Below are 24046 nucleotides of genomic sequence, written 5' to 3'. Positions count from 1 at the left end.
TCATAATTTCTGAGTTCTGTGTTGCAGTTATATTGTTTTTTCTGCAGATGTAGATGAATGCAGTGAGGAGACTAAGTGTTCAGGGGGTCAATGTATAAATACAGATGGATCCTATATGTGTAGATGTGAAACAGGCTTCACGCATTTACCTGAAGCAGAGCAGTGTACAGGTAAGAATCAATTAAAAAATATTAGCAATTTTATTTCTGACTTTAGTACTTTATTTATGAAGAATCTATGCTATGAATTAAGTTGCACAGTAGTAATTGTTTTACATCAGTTATATTGTAGATGTAGATGATTTTTAAAAATTGCAAATATGTGGTAGAAAAATGAGAAGGAAATGACTAAATCTAACTCAGTGTTACCTCTCATATGTTTGAAATGCCAACAACAATATTTGTCACAGGCTGTTCAATGATTGTTTTCCATGCCTCCCAATTTTACCATCAGAAATGCCTCTCATAGGCAAATGGGAATCAGACCTGCTATTACTGGTCGTCGTTATTATCCACTGTCCATTATACCCTTGAAACTAGCAAATATTGAGTATTGCTGATAGTAACTCTCTCAAATTCTGTATAAATTCATTAAACAGTGACCCCCCCATCTCACGACCCCAGCCACATTTCTAAATATCCCCTCTACCATGCAGCAGCATTTGAGTAACTTGCTATGAGATATATGTGACTAGAGACTGCTAGCATTTCAGAATGTCTAACAATGCCTTTTTTTCTCATCATCGGTTATTTGACATTACAGTGTGTAAAAATTCTGCAGATCTATATATTCAGTGAAAATCAAATATTGATGTGCTTTAAAGTACATAGAGAAGATTAGTTGCATAAATTTTAAAGGTTACATTAGTCAGCCATTAGAACCATAGAAAGGGTACAGCACAGCTGGAGGCCACTTGGCCCATCTTGTCCATGCCAGCCTGAGGACACTCGGGTGCCATTTGTAATCCCACCTTCCTGCATTTAGCCCATTGACTTGTAGCTTACAGCACTACAGCATTCTACAGAGAAAAAATATTGTTCATTAATGACTTTTGCTGCACTCATTTTGTTATTTGAAATTTGTAATAAGGGGGCGGGATTTTCCGGCCCCACCAGTCAGCGGGATCCTTCAGTCCTACTGAAGACTATGGACTTTTTACTGGTTCGCTGCATCCTCCATGGCTGATTCTGCTGTGTTGGGGCCAGAAAATCCCGGCCAAAGGCAAGTCATTTGAAAATGCATGAGTTTATTAAACAACATGTTACTGTTGCTAATTATCACCAACTCTTTTGTATTTGCTTGCATCTACTTAGATATTGATGAATGCAGTTTATATGGCAGCTCTGTGTGTGGTATCTGGAAGTGTGAAAATACAGTTGGCTCCTATCAGTGCATCGTAGGCTGCCAGCCTGGTTTCCAACGTACAGCTATTGGAGAATGCATTGGTGAGTATTCTTGAATTAAGGTTTGCCTGCTATTTTATTTAAGTATTTCACGCCTTGTTCAATCTAGAATATTTAACAATTTTTTAAAACATATTTCACTCCTCCTTTCATTAAAAGTATTTAGTTAACATAAGTTGTAAGTTTCCTTCAGAACATCTTTTCCCAACATGATTTTGTTTTTCTCAACTGAGGTTAATTCAATTGAAAAGCCCTGTTCTTTCATGCAAATAGGTCTTTGGCTTTCTATGACCAGAGGTCAAACTTGAAGTTTTTGAGAAAATTATCAAACTAAAATGAAGAGGTAATTTTAACAATTTTGTACTCCCATCAGTAGAAATATGGTGGGAATTTGAGCTCTCTGAAGAATTCACTCGTTGACCATGCTGAAGCGTGAAGGTCCATATTCAATAATGTAAAAATAGCCTACTTTTCACTTCATTGTCTATTGCTGGGCCTCTCTGGCAAGGCAGTGATTTATTGCCAATCCTAATTGTCTTGAACTGAATTACTTACTGGGTCTTATCAGAAATAAAGTTAAGAATCAGCCATGCTCGAGTGAGACTGGAGTCACATATATCCATCAGACTAGGAAGTAGGAACAGATTTCCTAGGGCATCAGTGAACCTTTTTGCCTTTCTTGACAACTTGATAGTTTTGTCAATACTTTTATTGATTTTATTTCCAGGTTCAGCTTCAGTTCTGTTGGAACCACATACTAGTTTCCATATTCCACCAAAATTTATCTTGCCAGTGCCTTGCTAAGCAAGGCATGAGCTGCTGAGGTGATAGTCCTGATAGTGAAATCAATTGAAGTTGAATAGAAATAATCTAAAGATTTTTTTTAAGCTGCCATAAGTAGGGTTAATTATAGAATTATAGAATCCCTACAGTGCAGAAAGAGCCAATTAGAGGCTGCATTGACAACAGTCCCACCCAGGCCCCTTCCCCGTAACCTCTCATATTTACTCTGCTAATCCCCTTGATACTAGGTCAATTTGGCATAGCTAATCAACCTAACCTGCACATCTTTGGAGTGTAGGAGGAAACCAGAGCACCTGGAGGAAACCTGTGCAGACACAAGGAAAATTTGCAAACTCCAGATTGAACAAGGCCAGAATTGAATCCACGTCCCTGACACTGTGAAAAAGCAGTGCTAACACTGTGCCATCATGCTGCCCATGTCTCATGTCATTTCATGTTTGGAGGGTGTGCCAGCAATTTTTTGCTACTGGTGTTGATCAGTCTGCCAGCATGATTCCACCTCCACCCATTTTCAGGGATGTGGCTTTTGTAAGGTGATGGCTACCTGCTGATTAGGCCAATCAAAATGCCACTTAGGGTAAATCTTCACATGTCATATAGATTTTCAAGATCTTCCAATGTGACTGGAGCTCATAGATATAATAGTGATGACTTCCTGGTGTCGGGCTCTCCAACTGGCCCCCCCAGTTGGGGAGCCCACTTACTGCCCTTAGTTGGCTGTCACCTTGCAAATCTTCTCCACTATGACCCTAAGCACGGGCGACCACTCATAAGAACATAAGAAATAGGAGCAGGAGTAGGCCATCTAGCCCTTCGAGCCTGCCCCGCCATTCAATAAGATCATGGCTGATCTGTCGTGGCTCAGTCCCACATTCCCGCCCTCTCCCCATAACCCTTTAATCCCCTCTCCTATTAAAAAACCCATCAACCCGCATCTTAAAAATATTTAGCGAGGTAGCCTCCACCACTTCAACGGGCAGAGAATTCCAGAGATTCACCACCCTTTCAGTGAAGAAGTTCCTCCTCAACTCTGTTCTAAACCGCCCCCCCCCTTTATCTTGAGGCTGTGCCCCCTAGTCCTACTGTCCTTTCTGAGCGGGAAGAGTCTCTCCACCTCTATCCTATCCATCCCATTCATCATCTTATACGTCTCAATGAGATCTCCCCTCATTCTTCTAAACTCTAACGAGTACAAGCCTAATTTATTCAGCCTCTCCTCATAGCACAACCCCCTCAACTCCGGCATCAGCCTAGTAAACCTCCTCTGCACTCCCTCCAATGCCCTATACAGCCGCAGCAAGACCTCCCTACTTTTATATTCAATCCCCCTCGCTATGAAGGCCAGCATCCCATTCGCCTTCCTGACCACCTGCTGCACCTGCAAGCTGGGTTTTTGCGACTCATGCACAAGGACCCCGAGGTCCCTCTGCACCGTCGCCTGCTGCAGTTTTTCGCCACGCAAGTAATAATCCTGCCTACCATTATTCCTACCAAAGTGGACCACCTCACACTTGCCAACATTAAATTCCATTTGCCATCTCCTGGCCCATTCTCCGAGCCTATCTAGATCCTTCTGTAGACTCTCCACAACCTCCGCACAATTTGCCTTTCCACCAATCTTGGTGTCATCAGCAAATTTCGACACCCTACACTCGGTTCCCTCCTCCAGATCATCTATATAAATGGTAAATAGCTGAGGCCCCAGCACCGACCCCTGGGGCACTCCACTAGTCACCATCCGCCAATCCGAATAGCACCCGTTGACCCCCACTCTCTGCCTCCTATTTGACAACCAATCCTCTACCCACGCTAAAACCCTACCCCCAACTCCATGTCCCCTGACTTCCTGCAATAACCTCTTGTGAGGTACCTTGTCAAACGCCTTCTGAAAATCAAAAAAGACCACATCCACCGGCTCTCCTCTATCCACCGCCCTAGACACATCCTCATAGAACTCCAGTAAATTTGTCAGACACGACTTCCCTTTAACGAAACCGTGCTGCGTCTGCTCTATCAAGCAATTCCTCTCAAGATGCCTCGCTATTTCCTCCTTGATGACAGATTCTAACATTTTACCTACAACAGACGTTAAACTAACCGGCCTATAATTCCCTGCCTTTTGCCTGGCACCCTTCTTAAACAATGGCGTAACATTAGCCGCTTTCCAATCTTCCGGCACTTCCCCGGAATCCAGCGACGTCTGGAAAATAACTACCAAGGCATCCACTATAACCTCCGCCATTTCTTTCAGAACCCTCGGATGCATTCCATCCGGTCCTGGCGACTTGTCCACAATCAGCCCCTCCAGTCTGTCGAGCACTGCCTCTCTAGTAACAATAATGTCATTGAGACCCTCCAGTCCTACCACCTTTCCATCGCTAATACCCACCAAATTATTCACGTCCTCCTCCGTGAAGACCGAAACAAAAAAGTTATTCAAGACCTTAGCCATATCCCCATCCCCTACCACTAAGTCCGCCTTCTCATCCTCTAAGGGACCAACGTTCACCGTAGCCAGCCTCTTTATATATTTATAAAAACTCTTGCTATCCTTTTTTATATTAAGCGCTAGCCCAGCTTCATAGTTTCTCCTACCCTTCTTTATCAACTTCTTTGTCAATCTTTGTTGACATTTAAACCTCTCCCAATCCTCTTCTCGCCCACTACTCTTAGCTACTCTAAACGCCTCCGCTTTTAATTTAACACTTTCCTTCACCTCCTTCGTTATCCACGGCTTACTACCTCTCCTCCTACTGTCCTTTTTGACTATCGGAATAAATTTCTGCTGAGCACCAAGAAAGATCTCCTTAAAGATCCTCCACTGCTCCTCAGCAGACCTACCTTCCAACGCGCTCCCCCAGTCCACATTCGCCAATTCTTCTCTCATCCTACCGTGCTCCCCTCTGTTCAAACAAAGGACACGCGTCCAGGAACCCACTTTCTCCTCCTCCATCTGCACCAGAAACTCCACCATACAATGATCACTCTCCCCAAGAGGATCCTTCACCGCAAGGTCCCTAATTCTACCCGCCTCATTACATAACACCAGATCCAAGATAGCTCGCTCCCTCGTCGGCTCCAACACACACTGTTCCAGGAAACTATCCCGGCAGCATTCCAAGAACTCCTCCTCGAGCCCACCGCGTCCAACATGGGTCGACCAATCTATATGTAGATTGAAATCCCCCATAACTACGGCCATCCCATTCCTGCACGCCGCACTTATTTGCGCGTTAACAGCCCGCCCCACCTCCAGATCATTATTCGGGGGCCTATAGACGACACCCACCAGCGTCTTCCTCCCTTTGCTGTTCCTAATCTCTACCCACAACGATTCCACTTTCTGCTCCTTGGCTCCAGTATCATCCCTTGCTACCGCCCCGATGCTATCCTTAATCAGCAGAGCTACGCCCCCCCCTTTTTCCCCCCGCCTATCCTTCCCAAACACTTGATACCCCTGGACATTCAGCTCCCAGTCCCTGTCACTTTGCAGCCACGTCTCTGTAATGGCTACCAGATCATATCCATTTGTGCCAATCTGCGCCACCAGCTCATCCACTTTATTCCGAATGCTTCGTGCATTCAGATAAAGCGCCTTCATCCCAGCCTTCACCTGGACCCTATTTGCCGTAACGCCACCAACCATACTCACGCCCCCTACTCCCTTTATTATTGGGACATCCTCGGCCTCTTCCCTTACCTGTACCCTCTCCTTAACTTTAGGCCCTGTAATGTCACCTACCCTTGCACCCTTCCCCCCCTCTAATTAGTTTAAAGCCCTGTCTACAGTCCTCTTTACTCTATTCGCCAGCACTCTGGTCCCAGCACGGTTCAGACCAACCCCATCCCGCCCGAACAGGTCCCACCTACCCCAATACTGGTGCCAATGCCCCATAAATTCAAACCCATTCCTCCCACACCAATCCCTGAGCCACCCATTCACTTCCTTAATCCTATCAACCCTACGCCCGTCTGCACTCGGTTCAGGCAGTAGCCCAGAGATAACCACCTTATCAGTTCTACTCTTTAATTCCATTCCCAGCTTCTCATACTCCCTCCCCAGATCCTCAGTTCGCATTTTGCCTACGTCGTTGGCACCCACATGTACCACAACGACCGGATTCTCACCCTCCCACTCCAGGTTCCTCTGCAGCCCAGATGCGACATCCCGGTCCCGAGCACCAGGCAGACAACACACCCTTCTGTGCACTTTGTCATTGTGACAAAGGACAGTGTCAATACCCTTCACCCCACTATCCCCAATCACTATTACGTTCCTTTTCACCTTCTCCTTGCCTATGCCCTGCTGCATCACTGTACCGTGTGCAGTTTGCTCACTGATCTCACCTCCCTCGTCCTCATCCAGACTGGAAGCAAGAACCTCAAACCTGTTATGCACATTGAGAGGCTGAGTCCTCCTGTTCCTCCTCCTGTTCCTCCTCCTGTTCCTCCTCCTGTTCCTCCTCCTGTTCCTCCTCCTGTTCCTCCTCCTGTTCCTCCTCCTGTTCCTCCTCCTGTTCCTCCTCCTGTTCCTCCTCCTGTTCCTCCTCCTGTTCCTCCTCCTGTTCCTCCTCCTGTTCCTCCTCCTGTTCCTCCTCCTGTTCCTCCTCCTGTTCCTCCTCCTGTTCCTCCTCCTGTTCCTCCTCCTGTTCCTCCTCCTGTTCCTCCTCCTGTTCCTCCTCCTGTTCCTCCTCCTGTTCCTCCTCCTGTTCCTCCTCCTGTTCCTCCTCCTGTTCCTCCTCCTGTTCCTCCTCCTGTTCCTCCTCCTGTTCCTCCTCCTGTTCCTCCTCCTGTTCCTCCTCCTGTTCCTCCTCCTGTTCCTCCTCCTGTTCCTCCTCCTGTTCCTCCTCCTGTTCCTCCTCCTGTTCCTCCTCCTCTTCCTCCTCCTGTTCCTCCTCCTGTTCCTCCTCCTGTTCCTCCTCCTCTTCCTCCTCCTCTTCCTCCTCCTGTTCCTCCTCCTGTTCCTCCTCCTGTTCCTCCTCCTGTTCCTCCTCCTGTTCCTCCTCCTGTTCCTCCTCCTCTTCCTCTTCCTCCTCTTCCTCCTCTTCCTCCTCCTCCTCTTCCTCCTCCTTAGAGTTAGCCAGTCTAGGGGGGTGGATGTCACTTGTACCCCATTGACAATGGCACCCGCCCTCTCCCTGATGAGCCTCAGTGTCTGTAGCTCAGAGGCCAGCTCATCTACCTTGAGCTGGAGCTCCTCCAGCAACCTGCACTTACTGCAGACATGGTCACTGGGAAGGACCCTGGGGTCCACCAGCTCCCACATCATACAGAAACAACACATCACATGCCCCTCCATTATTCACTGTAGTAGTATTGAAAATTTCCACACGAACTCACCTGGCCCTTTTTCTCCCCAGCCCTTTTGGTATTAAGCCCTAATAGCTCACTCTGCTTCCCCCTCACTCCGCTGCTCGCTGTCTATACCAGGCCTCCTTTTAAACCTGGCGCTGATTTAAAGCTTACTGGCCCACAACTCCCTTCTAACCACTCCCTCAGAATTCTTAAAGCGGTAAATACAAAAAGCCCGCAAAAATGCTTTTAAATGATTTAAACAGTTCTACAAGGAACAAAGTGCTTTAAACTTATTTAAACAGGTTTTTAACAGGTAAATTCTTATCTCTCTCTCTGCTCCTTCACTCCTTCACTCGTCTGCTCCAGCAAACAATGCCCTTTCACACACACAAGGGGAACCCTCCCCCTTTCACACGCAAAAGTGGTACACCCCAATAGTACTCCCCAGAGGGGCCCCCGGCGGTGCCAGGAGGCAGTGTCTGGATGCCAGGTGACAGTACCAGGGTACTGCTAGGACATGTCCCTTTCCCGCTGAGGGCTATATTTACCTGTGTGTCCTAGTGCATTCCTTTTGCTCGATTCCTGTTTTTGAAAAGCAGTTGTAAAATTTGCTGACAACACATCAGTGAAGGGGAGGAGCAAAATGACGGGGAAGCTTGCTAATTATATTTAAATTTATTGAAATGAGGTTCCCAACCTTCCTGCATGAGAAACAAGATCTCGCCAGCGAGATTCCAGTTTTCTGAGTCTTGCAATACTTTGCGCCGAATTCGCCACTGCACCTGTGGCGAGCCTAAGAGCAAAATTGTGGCCATAGTCACTGGTTTACTTACAATATTGAAGGTGCTTTATAAATGCAAGGTATATCAGATAGTTGAAGAGGAGAAAGATAAATGGAGTAAATGAACAGAACAGGCAGATGGGATTTTAAAATTTCTTTCATAGGATGTGGGAAACACTGGCAAGGCCAGAATTTGTTGCCCTTGAACTGAGTGGTTTGCTAGGCCATTTGAGAGGGCAGGCAAGAATCAACCATATTGTTGTGGGTCTGGAGTTACCTGTAGATCAGATCAGGTAAATACAGCATTAGTGAACCAAATGGATTTTTGAAACAATTGATAATGGTTGTCATGATCACCACTACTGAGACTGATTTTTGTATTCCAGACTTATTAATGGAACTTAAATTGTACCAGCTGCCGTGGTGACATTTGAACCCATGTTCTTGGAACATAAGCCTGGGCTTCTGGCTTCTAGTCCAATGGCATAACGATGCCATCATCTCCCCTGAAGTACTGATCATCCAATAATAAGCACTAACACGTACAGTTCATGGAGAATGGCTTGTAGCTATTTGTACAGTGAAATGTACAAATTGATGGGAGAGCATAAATTGCCAATGTGAAAGGATAATCAGCTGGGTTTATTTATTCATTCAAGTAATGTCAACATTGCTAGCAAAACTTGCATATATTGCCCATCCCTAATTGTTCTTGAGGAGGTGATGGTGAGTTTCCTCCTTGAACCATTGCAGTCCATGTGTTGTAGGGACTCCCATGTTGCTGTTAGGAAGGGAATTTGATCCTGCAACAGAAAAGAAATATTCATAGATTTCTAAGTCAGAAAGGTGGCTTGGAGGGGAACTCGCAAGTAAAGGTATTCCCAAGTTCCTGTTTCCCTGGTTGTTCTAGGTGGTAGAGGTCATAGATTTTGAAAGTGCTGACAAAATGCCACTATGCATTTTGTAGATGATACACATTGCTGTTACTGTATTTCTTCCACTGTAGTGGAAGGAATGAATGTTTGAGATAGTGGATGGGGTGCCAATTAAGCAGGCTGCTTTGTCATGGAAAGTGTCAACCTTGAGAGTTGTTGGAACTGCACTCATCTAGGCAAGTGCAGGTACTCGTAGATGGAGGAGGTGAGGATATGAATTGCTCACCACAAAGTTCCCAGCACCTAAGCTTCTGATCTACTCTTGTAGCAAAAATATTAAAATGGCTAGTCCAGTTTAGTGTCTGGTCAGCAATAACCCACAGAATGTTGAGGGTGGGTGATTTAGCAATTGCAGTGCCATCGAACGTTGAAGGGAGATGATTAGACTCTCTTGGGTTAGAGTTGGTAATTGTGTGGTACTTATGTTGCCAGACAATTAAACTTACTTGTCACTTATCAGCCCAAGCCTGAATGTTGTCTAGATCTTGTTGCATGTTGGTAGACTGTTCCATTACTGAAAAAATTAAAAATGGTACTAAACAATGTGCAATCGTCAGTTACTATCTCTATTTATGATCTCATGATGGAGTAGTGGTCTCTGATAATGCAACTGAAGATGATTGGGCCTAGGATATTACCTTACCTTGATGTTCTGGGGTTGAGAGGATTGACTTCCGAAAACCACAACCATCTTTCACTGTGCTAGGTATGACTCCAACCAGTTTTCCTCTGATTTCCATTATTTTTGGTTTTACTAGGATTTCTTGATGTCAAATCAGTCAAATGCTGCCTTGATGTCAATTAGAGTAACTCTCACCTCATCTGTGCAATTCAGCACACTTGTTCATATTTGTACCAAAGATCATTGCCACCCATTTTACATCTCCGCCAAAATTGAAAGTAACACCTGTAGTTATGTACGTCTATGCACAATAAGTCTCTACATGCCTGAGTAATTTGTCAGGGAAATTTAAACCTCTTAATCTTTAATATGATGCAAAACATGATCGCACAAGTGAAAACCAAGCTAGCTTTTCTTTGTGTCTGGTAGCTGACATCTGTGACTGAACAATAACTAGTTATTGAGTGAACAGTTTTCTTTCCCGCCCTGAAATTGAAGCTATCACATCACTGAGACAGATGAGCAAATCCTGTTTATGTATTCTCCAAGGCAACAGCAATATTTTTCTTGTTCCATCTTATTCAGCTTTTTTAATGCTCAATAGGAACATTCTGGGGAACAAAATGGAAACAAATTATACCATATTCTTGTTTTTTTCAGTATTCCCTCCAGGTTATTCTACATTTTCAGAAACTCCATCAAACGTCAGTGCATTGCATTAAAAGATTTTGGCATCACATCAGTCAAAGTTGGTTTGGGTTGGTGTCCAGTTAAATACTTACCAGTATTTCATTGTTTCTCTGGAGGATCCAAACACTTGATTTATTGCAATTAGCCTTGAGCATTGGAAAATATGATAAATGAGCTTTTCTTTATTCTTAATATTGTTGGCTACTTCTGCAATTCAGCAGTCATAGAGGTTTACAGCATGGAAACGGGGCCCTTCAGCCCAACTTGTCCATGCCACCCTTTTTCTTTTTAAAACCCCTAAGCTAATCCCAATTGCCTGCATTTGGCCCACATCCTTCTATATCCATCGTATCCATGTAGCTATCTAAATGCTTTTTAAAAGACAAAATTGTACAGGCCTCCAGTATCTCTGGCAGCTGGTTCCAGACACTCACCACCCTCTGTGTGAAAAAATTGCCCCTCTGGACATTTTGTATCTCGGCCCTTTCATCTTAAACCTACGCCCTCTAGTTTTAGACTCCCCTACCTTTAGGAAAAAGTATTGATTATCCAGTTGATCTGTGCCTCTCATTATTTTATAGACCTCTATAAGATCACCCCTCAGCCTCCTACGCTCCAGAGAAAAAAGTCCCAATCTACCCAGTCTCTCCTTATAACTCAATCCATCAAGTCCTGGTAGCATCCTAGTAAATCTTTTCTGCGCTCTTTCTAGTTTAATAATATCCTTTCTATAATAGGGTGACCAGAATTGCACACAGTATTCCAAGTGTGGCCTGACCAATGTCTTGTACACTTCAACAAAACATCCCAACTCCTGTATTCAGTGTTCTGACCAATGAAACCAAGCATGTCGAATGCCTTCTTCACCATTTTGTCCACCTGTGACTCCACTTTCAAGAAGCTATGAACATGTATTCCTAGATCTCTTTGTTCTGTAACTCTCCCCAACGACCTACCATTAACTGAGTAAGTCCTGCCCTGGTTCAATCTACTAAAATGCATCACCTCATATTTGTCTAAATTAAACTCCATCTGCCATTCGTCAGCTCACTAGCCCAATTGATCAAGATCCCAATGCAATTGGAGATAACTTTCTTCACTGTCCACTATGCCACCAATCTTGGTGTTATCTGCAAACTTACTCATCATGCCTCCTACATTCTCATCCAAATCATTAATATGAATGGCAAATAACAGTGGACCCAGCACTGATTCCTGAGGCACGCTGCTGGTCACAGGCCTCCAGTTTGAAAAACAATTCTCTACAACCACCCTCTGGCTTCTGTCAAGAAGCCAATTTTGTATCCATTTAGATACATCACCCTGAATCCCATGAGATTTAACCTTATGCAACGACTTATCATGTGGTCTTTGTCAAAGGTCTTGCTCATGTCCATGTAGACAACATCTACCTTCTTGATTACCCTTTCAAAAAACTCAATCAAATTTGTGAGACATGATTTTCCACTCTCAAAGTTATGCTGACTGTCCCTAATCAGTGCTTGTGTCTCAAAATCCTTGTAGATCATGTCTCTCAAAATACCTTCCAACAATTTACCCACCACAGATGTGAGGCTCACTGGGCTGTAGTTCCCAAGCTTTTCCCTGCAGCCCTTTTTAAACAAAGGCACAACATTTGTCAATCTCCAATCTTCAGGCACCTCACCTGTGACAATCAATGATCCAAATATCTCGGCTAGACGACCCGCAATTTCCTCCCTGGCCTCCCACAATGTCCTGGGATACACTTCATCAAGTCCCAAGGATTTATCTATTTTGATGCGCTTTAAGACTTCCAGCACCACCTCCTCTAATATGTACACTCGTCAAGACATCACTATTTATTTCTCCAAGTTCCCTAACATCCATACTTTTCTCAACAGTAAATACTGATGAGAAATATTCATTTAGGATGTCAGTCATCTCTTGTGGATCCACACATAGATGACCTTGTTGATCCTTGAGAGGCCCTACTCTCTCCCTTGTTACTCTTTTGCCCTTTATGTATTTGTAGAAGTTCTTTGGATTCTCCTTTGCCTTATCTGCCAAAACAATCTCGTGTCCTCTTTTTGCTCTCCTGATTGCTCTCTTAACTCTACTCCTACACTCCCTGTACTGTTCAAGGGATTCACTTGATCACAAATGCCTACACATGTTATGTGCCTCTTTCTTCTTAACCAGACCTTCAATATCCTGAGTCATTCAGAGCTCCCTACTTCTGCCCACCTTGCCCTTCACTCTAAGAGGAATGTTGAACCCTGGTTAATACACTTTTGAAAGCATGCCATTTACCAGACATCCCTTTGTCTTTCCACAGACTCCCCCAATTAACTTTTGAAAGTTCCTGCCTGATACCATCAAAATTGGCCTTGCCCTAATTTAGAATTTTAACTTTTGGGCCAGACCTATCTTTCTCCATAGCTATCTTAAAACCAGTAAAATTATGTTCACTTGTTCCAAAGTGATCCCTCACTAACACTTCTGTCACCTGCCCTTCCTTATTTCCCAAGAGGAAGTCAAGTTTTGCTTCCTGGTTAGTCAGGCCATCCACATACTGAATGAGAAATTCCTCCTGAATATACTCAACAAATTTCTCTCCATCCAACCCTCTAATACTATGGCTGTCCCAGTCAATGTTGGGAAAGTTAAAATCTCCGACTATTGCCACCTATTTTTCTTGGAGCTATCTGTAATCTCCTTACATATTTGGTCCTCAATTTCCCGCTGATTATTTGGGGGCCTATAGTACAATCCTATCAAAATGATTTCCCCCTCCTTATTTCTCAGTTCTACCCACATAGACTCAGTGGCGGAACCTTCGGATATATCCCCTCTCAGTACGGCCGTGATGCTTTCCCTAATCAAAAGTGCAACTCCCCCTCCTCTCTTACCTCCTGTTCTATCCTTCCTATAGCATCTGTACTCTGGAACATTGAGCTGCCAGTCCTTTCCCTCCCTTAGCCATTCTTCAGTAATTGCTGTAATAGCCCAGTCCCATATACCGTCCATGCCCTGAGTTCATCTGCCTTGCCCATCAGGCCTCTTGCATTGAAATAAATGCAGTTTAACCTGGACTTTCCTTGCTCTCTGTCCTACTTTTGCCTGATCTGTCTGGCACTAGGATTACTGACACTGCCTTTGTTACTTAATGTGCCCTCTTTAACTTCTGTGCTATTCTCAAACTTCTCTTCTGTCTCCCTACTGCTTTGGATCCCACCCCGCTGCCAAACTAGTTTAAACCCTCCTGAGTGGCTTTAGCAAATCTCCCCACCAGGATGTTAGTCCCCCTCCAGTTCAAGTGTAACCCATCCCTCTTGAACAGGCCAGCCCTTCCCCAGAAAAGATCCCAATGATCCAAAAATCTAAATCCCTGCCCCCTGCACCAGCTCTCAAGCCAGGCATTCATCTGCCTAATCCTCCTATTAATACTCTCACTAGCACGTGGCAGCAGTAGTAGTCCTGAAATTACTATCTTTGAGGTCCTGCACTTTAGCCTTCTGCCTAACTCTTTTATATTCAACTTCAGGACCTCATCCCTCTTCCTATCTGGCTAGAATGGTTGTAATCAGTGCATAGATATCATTGCAGAACATTTAGTAACATTAGAACTTTGATAAGGCAATAAAACAGTGTATGTAGATATTCTGTCAGCCGTGATATTTACTGAGGCAAAAGTTTCAAGCTGCAGGTAGAGGATTTGGAGGTGAGAGTGGTGTTTCTGTTGGAAGTCCATTTTTCCCTAACGGTATAGTGTCTTAACTCCATGGTGTGCATGATTTCATTTAACAGACTTCCCACCCAGAATCCACCCTGATTGAAAGTCTAGGCTCCGTGTTAGACAAGGAATATTCCAGAAGAGGGCTGGTAGAAACTGTTCACGGTAGTGATCACAAGGGAGGAATGTTGGATATATTTATAAAAGTGAGGTGAGAGTTACTGCCCTTGACATCACGGCGGCATTTGACTAAGTATGGCATTAGGGAGCCCTAGCAAAACTGGGGTCACTGGGAATTGGGAGAAACCCCTCCACTGGTGGAGTCATACCTGACACAAAGGAAGATGGTTATGGTGGTTGGAGATCAATCACCTCAGTTCCAGGATATCGCTGCAGGAGTCCGCAGGGTAGTATCCTTATGGTGAGATTGTGGAGATACTGCAGGGCCACTTTTCTCCTGAAGCCTCGGTCATCAGCACAAACATAACAGCAAGAAGGTGAATCAGTCAACAACTCGAAGCAACTTAAAAAAATGTTTTGCTGAATTCTGTGAATTTGGAGATGCCTTGAACAACACCATGAGCGACAGACTTGTTTGCGGGTTAAAAAGCAAAGTTATCCAGTAAAGGCTGTTAACAGAAAGCAACTTGTATCTAAAGAAAGCACCTTAGATCTAAAGAAAGCTTTAGGAACCATGATCTCTCTGGAACTGGCAGGTAAGGAAGCACAACAATTAAGTTCAAACATTAAAGTCCATAAGTTGTCAGCTGAGACCCGAACCCAAAAAAAAGGTTCGCAATTGCCACTGATGAACAGACTGGGTGCACAGCAGCAGATTGCTGGAGTAAAGCTGCAAAATGCAGGTATTGTGGTAAAAGGAGGCATATCAAATGGCATGTTCAAGGAAGGAACAAATTTCAAACAATTATAAAAATCGTGCTCCAACTGAATGAAATGGAGAAGCAGATAGAAGGAAGAGTAACCAAATGATAGAAAACGGGCATGAGAAAGTACTAGAATCCTAGTCAGATGATGAGCAATTATTGAACATACTGGCAATTGCAAGTGCACCCAATCATTATTGGGTCACTCCCTTACTGGATAGTCAACCAATAAAAATGAGGTAGACATCAGAGCTACTGTGTCATTGGTGCTGGAAACTGTTTACTAAGAGAAACCACAACATATAATTTTGGAACCCTCAAAGATAATACTCAAAACCTACATCTGCGAAATGTCTCCATTCATGGACTTTATGTAAATGTATGGCTAAACAGACAGACCAGAGACTTATCCCTGCACGTTGTTAAGGGTAACTATATCATCCTAATGGACGAAACCTGGTCAGAGACAATCAAGCTAATCTGGGCTGAGATAAGCCTCATGTGAGATAAACCTTCATCTGAAGCAGATCTGCTGAAAATTTTAAGAAAACATGCCATTATCTTTAATAAGGAGCTGGGAAGCATGAAAACGATCTCCATCAAACCAAAGATTAAGGATAAAAGCCAAGCTAAATGCTTGAAGGCTTGGTCAGTGCCATACACCATCGGCCCAATATTGAGGCAGAATTGAAGAGGCTAATTAAAACAGGAGTCCTTGAACCTGTTAATATAAGTGACTGGGCCATGTTGATAGCACCAGTGATGAAGAAAGATGGTTTGGTATAAGTATGCATTGATTTTAAGATTGCTATTAATCCGGTGCTGTGCACAGAGCAGTACCCTCTGCCTTTAATTGATGATTTGTGTGCTGGATTGGCTGAAGACCAGTATTTCAGTGAAATTGACTTTAATCAAGTTAATCTCCAGATAAATGTGGACCTAAATTCACAACAATATTTGACCAACATGACGCATATGGGACTATTCAGATACAAAAGACTTCCAGTTGGCATCATGTCCACACCTGTATTGTTCCAATGTAGTAAGAAGTCTTACAACACCAGGTTAAAGTCCAAAGGTTTACTTGGTAGCAAAAGCCACAAGCCACTAGCCACTAGCGTTGTGAGACTTCTTACTGTGTTTACCCCAGTCCAACACTGGCATCTCCACATCATTGTTCCAATGTACCATAGATCAAATTTTCAGCAGACTAGAAAGAGTTCAGTGCTACTTAGATAACATCTTAATGACTGGAAAGAATGAAGAAGGACATCTCCAAAATTTAGATGCCACGCTCCAGAGACTAGAAGAATACAGAGTATGGATGAGTAAATGTGAATTTTTCAGATCTTCTATAGAATACATTATAGAGCACGTCATAGGTGCCAATGGACTGCACGGGGGCAATCTTACTGTTGCACCACTAATGTGCAGGGTGAACCGGTAAGATCATGTAAAAGCTGAGAAATTAGATTTGCACTCAATTTCTCGCTTCTCACAATCTTACCGGCACCAGATATCCAGCGAGATCAACCTCACTCCCATTCCCGGCACGAGACTGAATAAATTATTTAAATATATGTGAAATTGTTTTAACATTGACTTAATGAGCTCGGGACTCAGTCAGCCAGGCTCACTTGTCCATGTGACCTCGCCAGAAGAGGTTCTCTCTGGCAGGAAACACAGCTGGTCCCCTGCAGTGGGGACCAGTCGTGAAGGCCTCGCCAGTAGAACTGGTGGCCATTGAGGCCCCCCCAGGGAGATTGGGGATAATGGGGAGGTGCCTTTTGGACAGTGCCAGCCTGGAGCCCTGGCAGTGCCAGCCTGGCATCCTGGTAGTGCTCACTGGGCACCCTGGCATTGCCCACCAGGCAGTGCCAAGGTGGTGGAACTGAGGGGCGAGGTCTACTGGGGACAGGGCCAGACTGGGATGGCCTTTTGGTCAGGGGGAGGCCCATTGCTTTTCTGCATTTGGATCAATATAGGTAGAGAGGAGGGACCCACTGTTGCTCTGTATTGGGATCAGTGAGGGAGAGAGGGGATGATTGTGGTTGGCCAAAGGAGCCTGATGGAATCAGGCAACTGATTGCAAGGGTGCAGGGTGGCTAATTGCAGAAAGGTTCTTGAGTGGCCGACTGTGGGGTGGGGGCAGATCGGGTGACCGATTGTAGGGGTGGGAGGGAGGGGGAGACAGGTCCGGGTGGGTGAGGAGAGTTCACGGTAGGCTTTGGGCCCCCACATTAGCTGGGGGCGGGGTTATGTTTGTGAAGCTGGGTGTTTTGTGGAGGCCATGGAGGCTGGCTGAGAGCAGCAGAGGCTGAGTGACAGGTCTTTGCTGCTAGAGAACTGCATAAGTGCAATGAAGCCCTCTCCTGCTCTCAGCCCGGGTTCAGGAGACTTAAAGCCCTGACCTCCTCCCACTAAAGGTGAGGCACTGTTTCTGCTGATTTTTCATGCACTGAATGGATAAGATAGCAGATTTGAACTTGCCCAAAAATGGATCCGAAACTCTCCAGTTTTCATTCCTGTCCTGGATTAGAATTTTTTTGGTAAGATTGCCCCCTACAAATCTCCTTCAAAAATAAAATCCGTAACTGAGGCACTAACATCTCCTGACATAAATCAACTTTTGTCATTTTTGGGCTTTTTAACTATTGTGGAAGATCTATCCCAAATCTAGCAATTATTTTCCAGCCTTTGCATAACCTATTGGCTGGAATTTTGTCACCCCGCCAGCCACAGAATCAGAGCGGGTAAGAAGAGGACAATGGAAATGTCCGTTGACCCAGTCGACCCAAGGATTTTACAGTTTCGAGACAAGCAAGCAAACAAACAGGAAATGGAAGTGGAGCGATCAATGCGAGAAAACCATCGCACAAGTAAAAGAGGCATTATTAAAATCAGAAATACCGACTGGCACACTTTGACCAAAATGGCCTTTACAATTGGCTTGCGATGCAACACCTTGTGGGTAGGAGTAATGATGAAGGGAAGCCAATAGCATTTGCATCGAGATCCTTGAACAAAGCAGAAATGAACAAAGCACAGATAAAGAAGGAACCTCGAGGCATCATTTTCAGGATCAAACATTTTTACCATATCTATATGGAAGGAAGTTTTCTCTGTGAATAGATCATTGATCGCTATAATGAAATTCAGGTCGCTGACTTGTATTCCACCTCTAGCAGTGAGCCGCATGCAGAGATGGGTATTACTTTTATCAGCTCACACCCACATGACAAAGTATCAGCAATCTAATCTCCATAGGAACTCTGATGGACTCTCCAGATTACCTTTACCTAATGAGTCGTCAATGGATAGTTTAAGTGGTAGCATTTTTTGCTTTAAAGAAGTCAAAAACTCTCCTGTGACTGCAGGACAGGTTAAGAAGTATATAAAGTATGATCCACTTCCGTCATAGGTCATGGGCATGGTACTTCTTGGCAAGACTGCAGGAACAAACTTGGAGTTGAAGCCATTTGTCAGCTGAAGACTTATAAGAATAAGCTCCTCTGGGGAATGAGGATCATCATTCCACCACTATTAAGGAAACATATTCTAAACCATCTTCATGAAGGTCATTGTGAGGTGGTAAAGATAAAGGAGATGGCCAGAACTATTTTTGGTGGCCAAGACTCAATAGCAAAATTGAGGGAGATGCTGGGACATGTTTGTCTTGTGCAAAACTTTAATATCATCGCCACTAGTGCCATTACACCCATGGGTGTGGCCAGAACGGCCAGAGCAGAAAGTCCACATCGATTATGCTGGATCATTCAAAGAGTGTGTGTTCCTCATTGGGGTGGATGAGGACTCGAAATGACCTGAAGTTGCTATTATGAAGACTATGATCTCAGAGAATGATATAGAGACTGGATGAGATTTTTGCAAGATTCAGGTACCTTGAACAACTTGTTACTGACAATGGGCCAAGTCTTTTTCACATGAATTCACAGATTATAGGAGAACGGAATCCGATAAATCCAATCCGTTCCTTATCATCCTGCCACAAATAGGCTGGCTGAAAGGTTTGTCCAGACAATGATGGGCAATCAATATAAAATATTCACCAAGAAATGCAATAGGAACCATGCAATAGGAATTCAGAAGAGATCTACCAATCCAGAAGGTGATAAGAAAGTGGAATTCGCTTCCACAGGCAGTGCCTGAACTATTAATATATTAAAGAGGAAGTTGGACAGGTATCTGAGGAGGATGGGAATAAAAGATTACCATGATAGATTTAAATGAAGAAGGATTTAATGAACCATGACCACAACATGGACTGGTTGGGCTAAAAGTAATGCCGTATAGGTCATTGGTGAAAAAGTGAGGTTTCGTGATAACCAGTATGTACTGCTATTGATGTTAGCTTTTTAAGCTAGATTATTTATTCAATTAGCTGAACACAGATTCCCACAATGGGATTTGATCTCATGCCTGCAGATTATTACTCCAGGCATCTAAATTACTAATCTAGTAGCATTGCCACTATGTTACATGCTTGAATCATGTTCAAAATTATGGTTCCCAACAACTTTTTTTAAGTGTTTGGAGAGTGCAGACAGGAACATCTGCTACCTCTTAAGATTAACAAATCAGAAAGAAAGGTATATATCTGTCTAGGTGGACTAACATATTCCCTGAACACTTACTTCATTTTGGACCAGAGGCATACTGAACTTCTTATGAACTTAAAGTACTGTGGCACTTCCTCATGGAGGAAGTCTCACATTGCTTGTATTTAGTGCACCTTGGGATCAGTCAGGAAGTGACTAAACTTATACTACCATTTTCATGCCAATGTGTACCGAAAGCCAGTTTGTCTTGAAGCAAGAATGACACTACAATAGCACGATTCAGCTTTTGTTTGTTCAATTTGCCATATTACTTTAGTCAAATTCTCCAGTATATTTTTGTGCAATTGTACACCATGCTAAATATAAATCTATATGGCAGGAAAAAATAAACATTTTGCATATAAGATTAAATCTTACTGAATTTACTTGTATTTGTGATACAACAGAGACTAAAAGTGTCTTAACTACTTTTCATTCAGCAAATGCCCATTACGTCTTCTCCATTTTCGAGAATTTACTGTGACCGACCTAAACATAGTCCCACAGAACTGCTAGCATTAAATAAATATCCAGCTTCTAAAAATCTAAAATTAACAAAGTTGTATTTTACAGTGGTATAGTATATAAAATACTTACAGCTTTGAGATTTGATAGAAAAAATGTTCTAGTTCCTTAAGGAAACCAGTCTAATTTACCTTTGGGGAATTTTATAATGTCTGTTTACTTTAGTGCTGTAAGCAGCTGATATTAATTATTATGATCAAGTTCAAGTCAATCCAAAAGATGTAATCCTCCAGTTTTAAAAAATGAATTTAGTACTTACATTTTAGATGGTCACAGATTTGAATCATACACCTGTGGGGTACGATATTCATTACTTAATTTAGTGGCTGGATGCTGTGCTTGGTGGAGACGGCAGGTGGGGGTGGGGGGGGGGGGGGGAGGGGTGGAGAGGAGGGGTGGAGGTGGCAAGCGTACAGTCGGTTGCCAGAGATAGAAATATGGAAGAATAGGAACAAAAAATGCAGCTCAGCCCTGTTTGACAGAAGCTGTTAAATACTGGAATTGATAACAACTTTGGAAAATATTACAGGTTGGCAGATCTGAACTGCTTTGGTAGCCCAGAGGAAGAAGGTTGATACAATGGAGAAGGCAACTGTGAAACTTTAATAAATTTGATTAATATTGTACTTTCCTGTATTTTATTGTATCATTCTACCCTTTAAACATCCCCCATGCTACTCACTATTTGTTAATCATGAGGGTAAATGGTTATGTTCACATGCCTCTTCCATTCCAGCTCTCTAACCATTTTGTTATTTTAACGTAAGGTTTAAAAATGTGATGCTTTATTAGATCCATAAAGCCAAGACTGTATAATGGTGTAATCCTTCGAATAACCAATTTATTCCATAATATTTTTGACGTGTCATTCATTGCTACTAAAAGAAAGTATTGAAGCTAAGGTTTTTAATGGGCAAATGCAGATGGCAGGCAGAATGAGATCATGTTCTGTTCACAATCTTTTACCTATGCAAAATGTGCAGCATGCTGAGTTTATTGCTTATTACGCACACACACAGACATATACATCCTGTGCGAACATGGAATAATAAAGAGAAACCAAACTTTTACATTTTGAGGACTAAATGTTCTTTGCAGTTTTCAAAAGTATTCCACTATAATAAACTTGTCAATGTTTCATAAAATTTAACATAACAAACACATTACTCACTGGAGTCCGGTAAGATAACACAAGCATTAATTATATAGTGAAGAAACTGAATTTTTTAAATCCCTAGGGTGGAATTCAAATAGATCTTCTTAGAGACATGGAAAATGTTGGTTTGACATCCTAGGCAAATATGCCATTGACTTTTTAGTGCACTATAAATTGAACTCACTATGTGAGATCTCAGGGAGAATGATAAGATAGAGAGAACCAAGATAACCATGTTACAAAAGAGTTTTTAACTGCTTCAATGGGGGAAATTTTAACCTAATCCACCCATTATCAAACTGACAGGATTGGTTGCAACACTGGTTTAACCAGCCATCTGATTTTACTTTCTAGTGTAAAGTATTATGGGGTGGGTGTAAAATCAAGATTACACCTGATTTCTGGGTTTCTCACCTGGGGAATTTGGTTAAAATTACTCATAATGAGTTTTTTCTTATTTGTTCAAAGTATGTGGTCAGGGTCATTGGCAAAGGCCAGCCTTTGTTGTCCGTCCCTACTTGGCTATCTGACTAGGTAACTTAAAATTTTCCAGTCACAAATGGATTATGAATTACTGTAATAAATATATATATTTACCATATTACACTGAAAACTGGAACATTATCCATTTACAATAACTTAAATAAAAGCAAAATACTGCAGTTGCTGGAATCTGAAACAAAAACAGAAAATGCTGCCCACAGGTGCTATCAGATAATTTAAATATGTTTTAACCAAGAAATAATTTACAAATATTATAACCCAATAAAATTAACTCCAACAGTTTTGTGATGATGCATTACCTTACTGATATCTTTAAGCATTTCTTCATAAAAGTATTACTGGACAAACAGCCTACATTTGGAATTAATTGCCATCTGCAATAAAATAATGTTCAAAATATCCTTGAAAATGTATTTTTTCCCAACATAGCTCAGGAACATTTAGTTCACATTTACAGATATTAAATAATTTTGGGCTTGTAGTCTTTTGAATTGTATGCACTGTACTTTTAATTCCTTCACGTTTGAGTTTCATTAATGAGCTGCTATTAGCGAAGCTGCCATCTCTATTCCTAATTTGATATAGAGTCATAGAGGTTTATAGCATGGAAACAGGCCCTTCGGCCTGTTCCCTTTGTCTATGCCACCTTTTTTTATTAAACCACTGAGCTTGTCCCAGTTGCCTGCATTTGGTCCATGCTCCTCTATACCCATCTTACCCATGTAACTGTCTAAATGCTTTTTAAAAGACAAAATTGTATCCGCCTCTACTACTACGTCTGGCAGCTTGTTCCAGACACTTATCACCCTCTGTGTGAAAAAAATTGCCCCTCTCGACCCTTTTGTATCTCTCCGCTCTCACCTTAAACCTATGCCCTCTAGTTTTAGACTCCCCTATCTTTGGCACTATACACGTGTACTATGTACAAGGAATAGATTTGACACAGCCTAAAAAATTTAATGACCTAAGTTTAGTATATGCATTTTAAGGGCAAGATTTTAACTCGCTTACTAACCATTCATTTACACAGTGTTAAAATTGAATCAGAGGAGTCTAAAACTACCTTAGTTACATCCTTATGAATGCTTCAGTGTTGACATTATGTTGATGTTAGCAATGAAACCAAGAGCTTTGTTGCAATTCTGTGCAGCTGCCACAATTTATTACGGGTACACAATGTAGTAAACTACCTAACAGTGGTGCTGTTAATAGCTTATATTAACTGTCTTGAACTGTAATGATTGTTAAAATTCTTCTATGCTACATCTTATGAGATTTGGCATTGTTGATTTTTTTTCTTTGAGGATTTATTTGTCAAATAATTATGTGCAGCTGTGGTTTTCTTTATTAAGCCATTAGCCTTATATTTCAGCAATACATTGGGAAAAAAGATCTCATTTCAGTGAGAATTAGGGACTATCCAATCTGTTTAAACTTTCCTCAGCAATTACTAACAAAGCACATCAATTTCAAAGTGTCACTTATAAAGAAATCAGTTTTGTCAAACAGGATGCCAGTACATAGTTCTACCTAGAATTGCTGAACAGATGTGCACTGATGGTTGGAAAATAAATATTAAGACTTCAGTACCTCTGCAATTTCCACTTAATCGATTTTGACTTTGGCCGTTCTTTTTGCAAAGTGCCTGATCAAATCAAATCAAAGTGCCTTCCAACCCACCCTCACTTTGTTGCCTGTACTGTAGTGGGCGGGTAAGATGCCTACTTGCTTGCCTGCCACCCTTAGACCTATTGAAGCCCTTAACCATCCAATTAAGGGGCGATTAAAAGTCTAATTCTGCCTCTACTGCCATAATATGGTTGGCAGTGGAAATTCGATAAAAATGGGCAGGGTGCTTTCTCAACAACTCAAGTGGAAATGAAGGGGGTACTTCCTTGGAGTGTGTCCTCTGTGCATCAGGAGTCCCACCCGCCTCATGTCGTGCTTCCCCACAACCTCCTTAATACCTTCCATTCCTCCCTATCTGCCTGATCCCTCCCTATACAAAAATCCCAGTCTTAACTGAGTCCACATTGTCTTCTCAAGCAGTCCCAACAGCACATTGAGTCTGACTGATCAGAAGCTCTTGTAGCAAGGACCTCCTTCCACTGAG

General features: G+C 42.8%; 1 protein-coding gene across 1 annotated transcript in view; it reads left to right on the top strand.

Annotated features, from left to right (window-relative positions):
* The window catches only part of LOC145352441 (latent-transforming growth factor beta-binding protein 2-like), a 440928-nt gene that overhangs the window by 367849 nt on the left and 49033 nt on the right, over window positions 1–24046 (top strand). The window contains exons 25-26 of the mRNA XM_080202303.1: window positions 48–170; window positions 1314–1445. Coding sequence (XP_080058429.1) covers window positions 48–170; window positions 1314–1445 — 255 coding nt within the window. The remainder of the gene's footprint in view (window positions 1–47; window positions 171–1313; window positions 1446–24046) is intronic.

The sequence above is a fragment of the Carcharhinus amblyrhynchos genome, chromosome 14 (genome assembly GCF_965287045.1).
Source record: "Carcharhinus amblyrhynchos chromosome 14, sCarAmb.v2.hapA, whole genome shotgun sequence".
NCBI classification, from domain to species: domain Eukaryota; kingdom Metazoa; phylum Chordata; class Chondrichthyes; order Carcharhiniformes; family Carcharhinidae; genus Carcharhinus; species Carcharhinus amblyrhynchos.
Note: the sequence above shows the minus strand (reverse complement) of the source record. Positions and strands in the feature narration are given on the sequence as shown.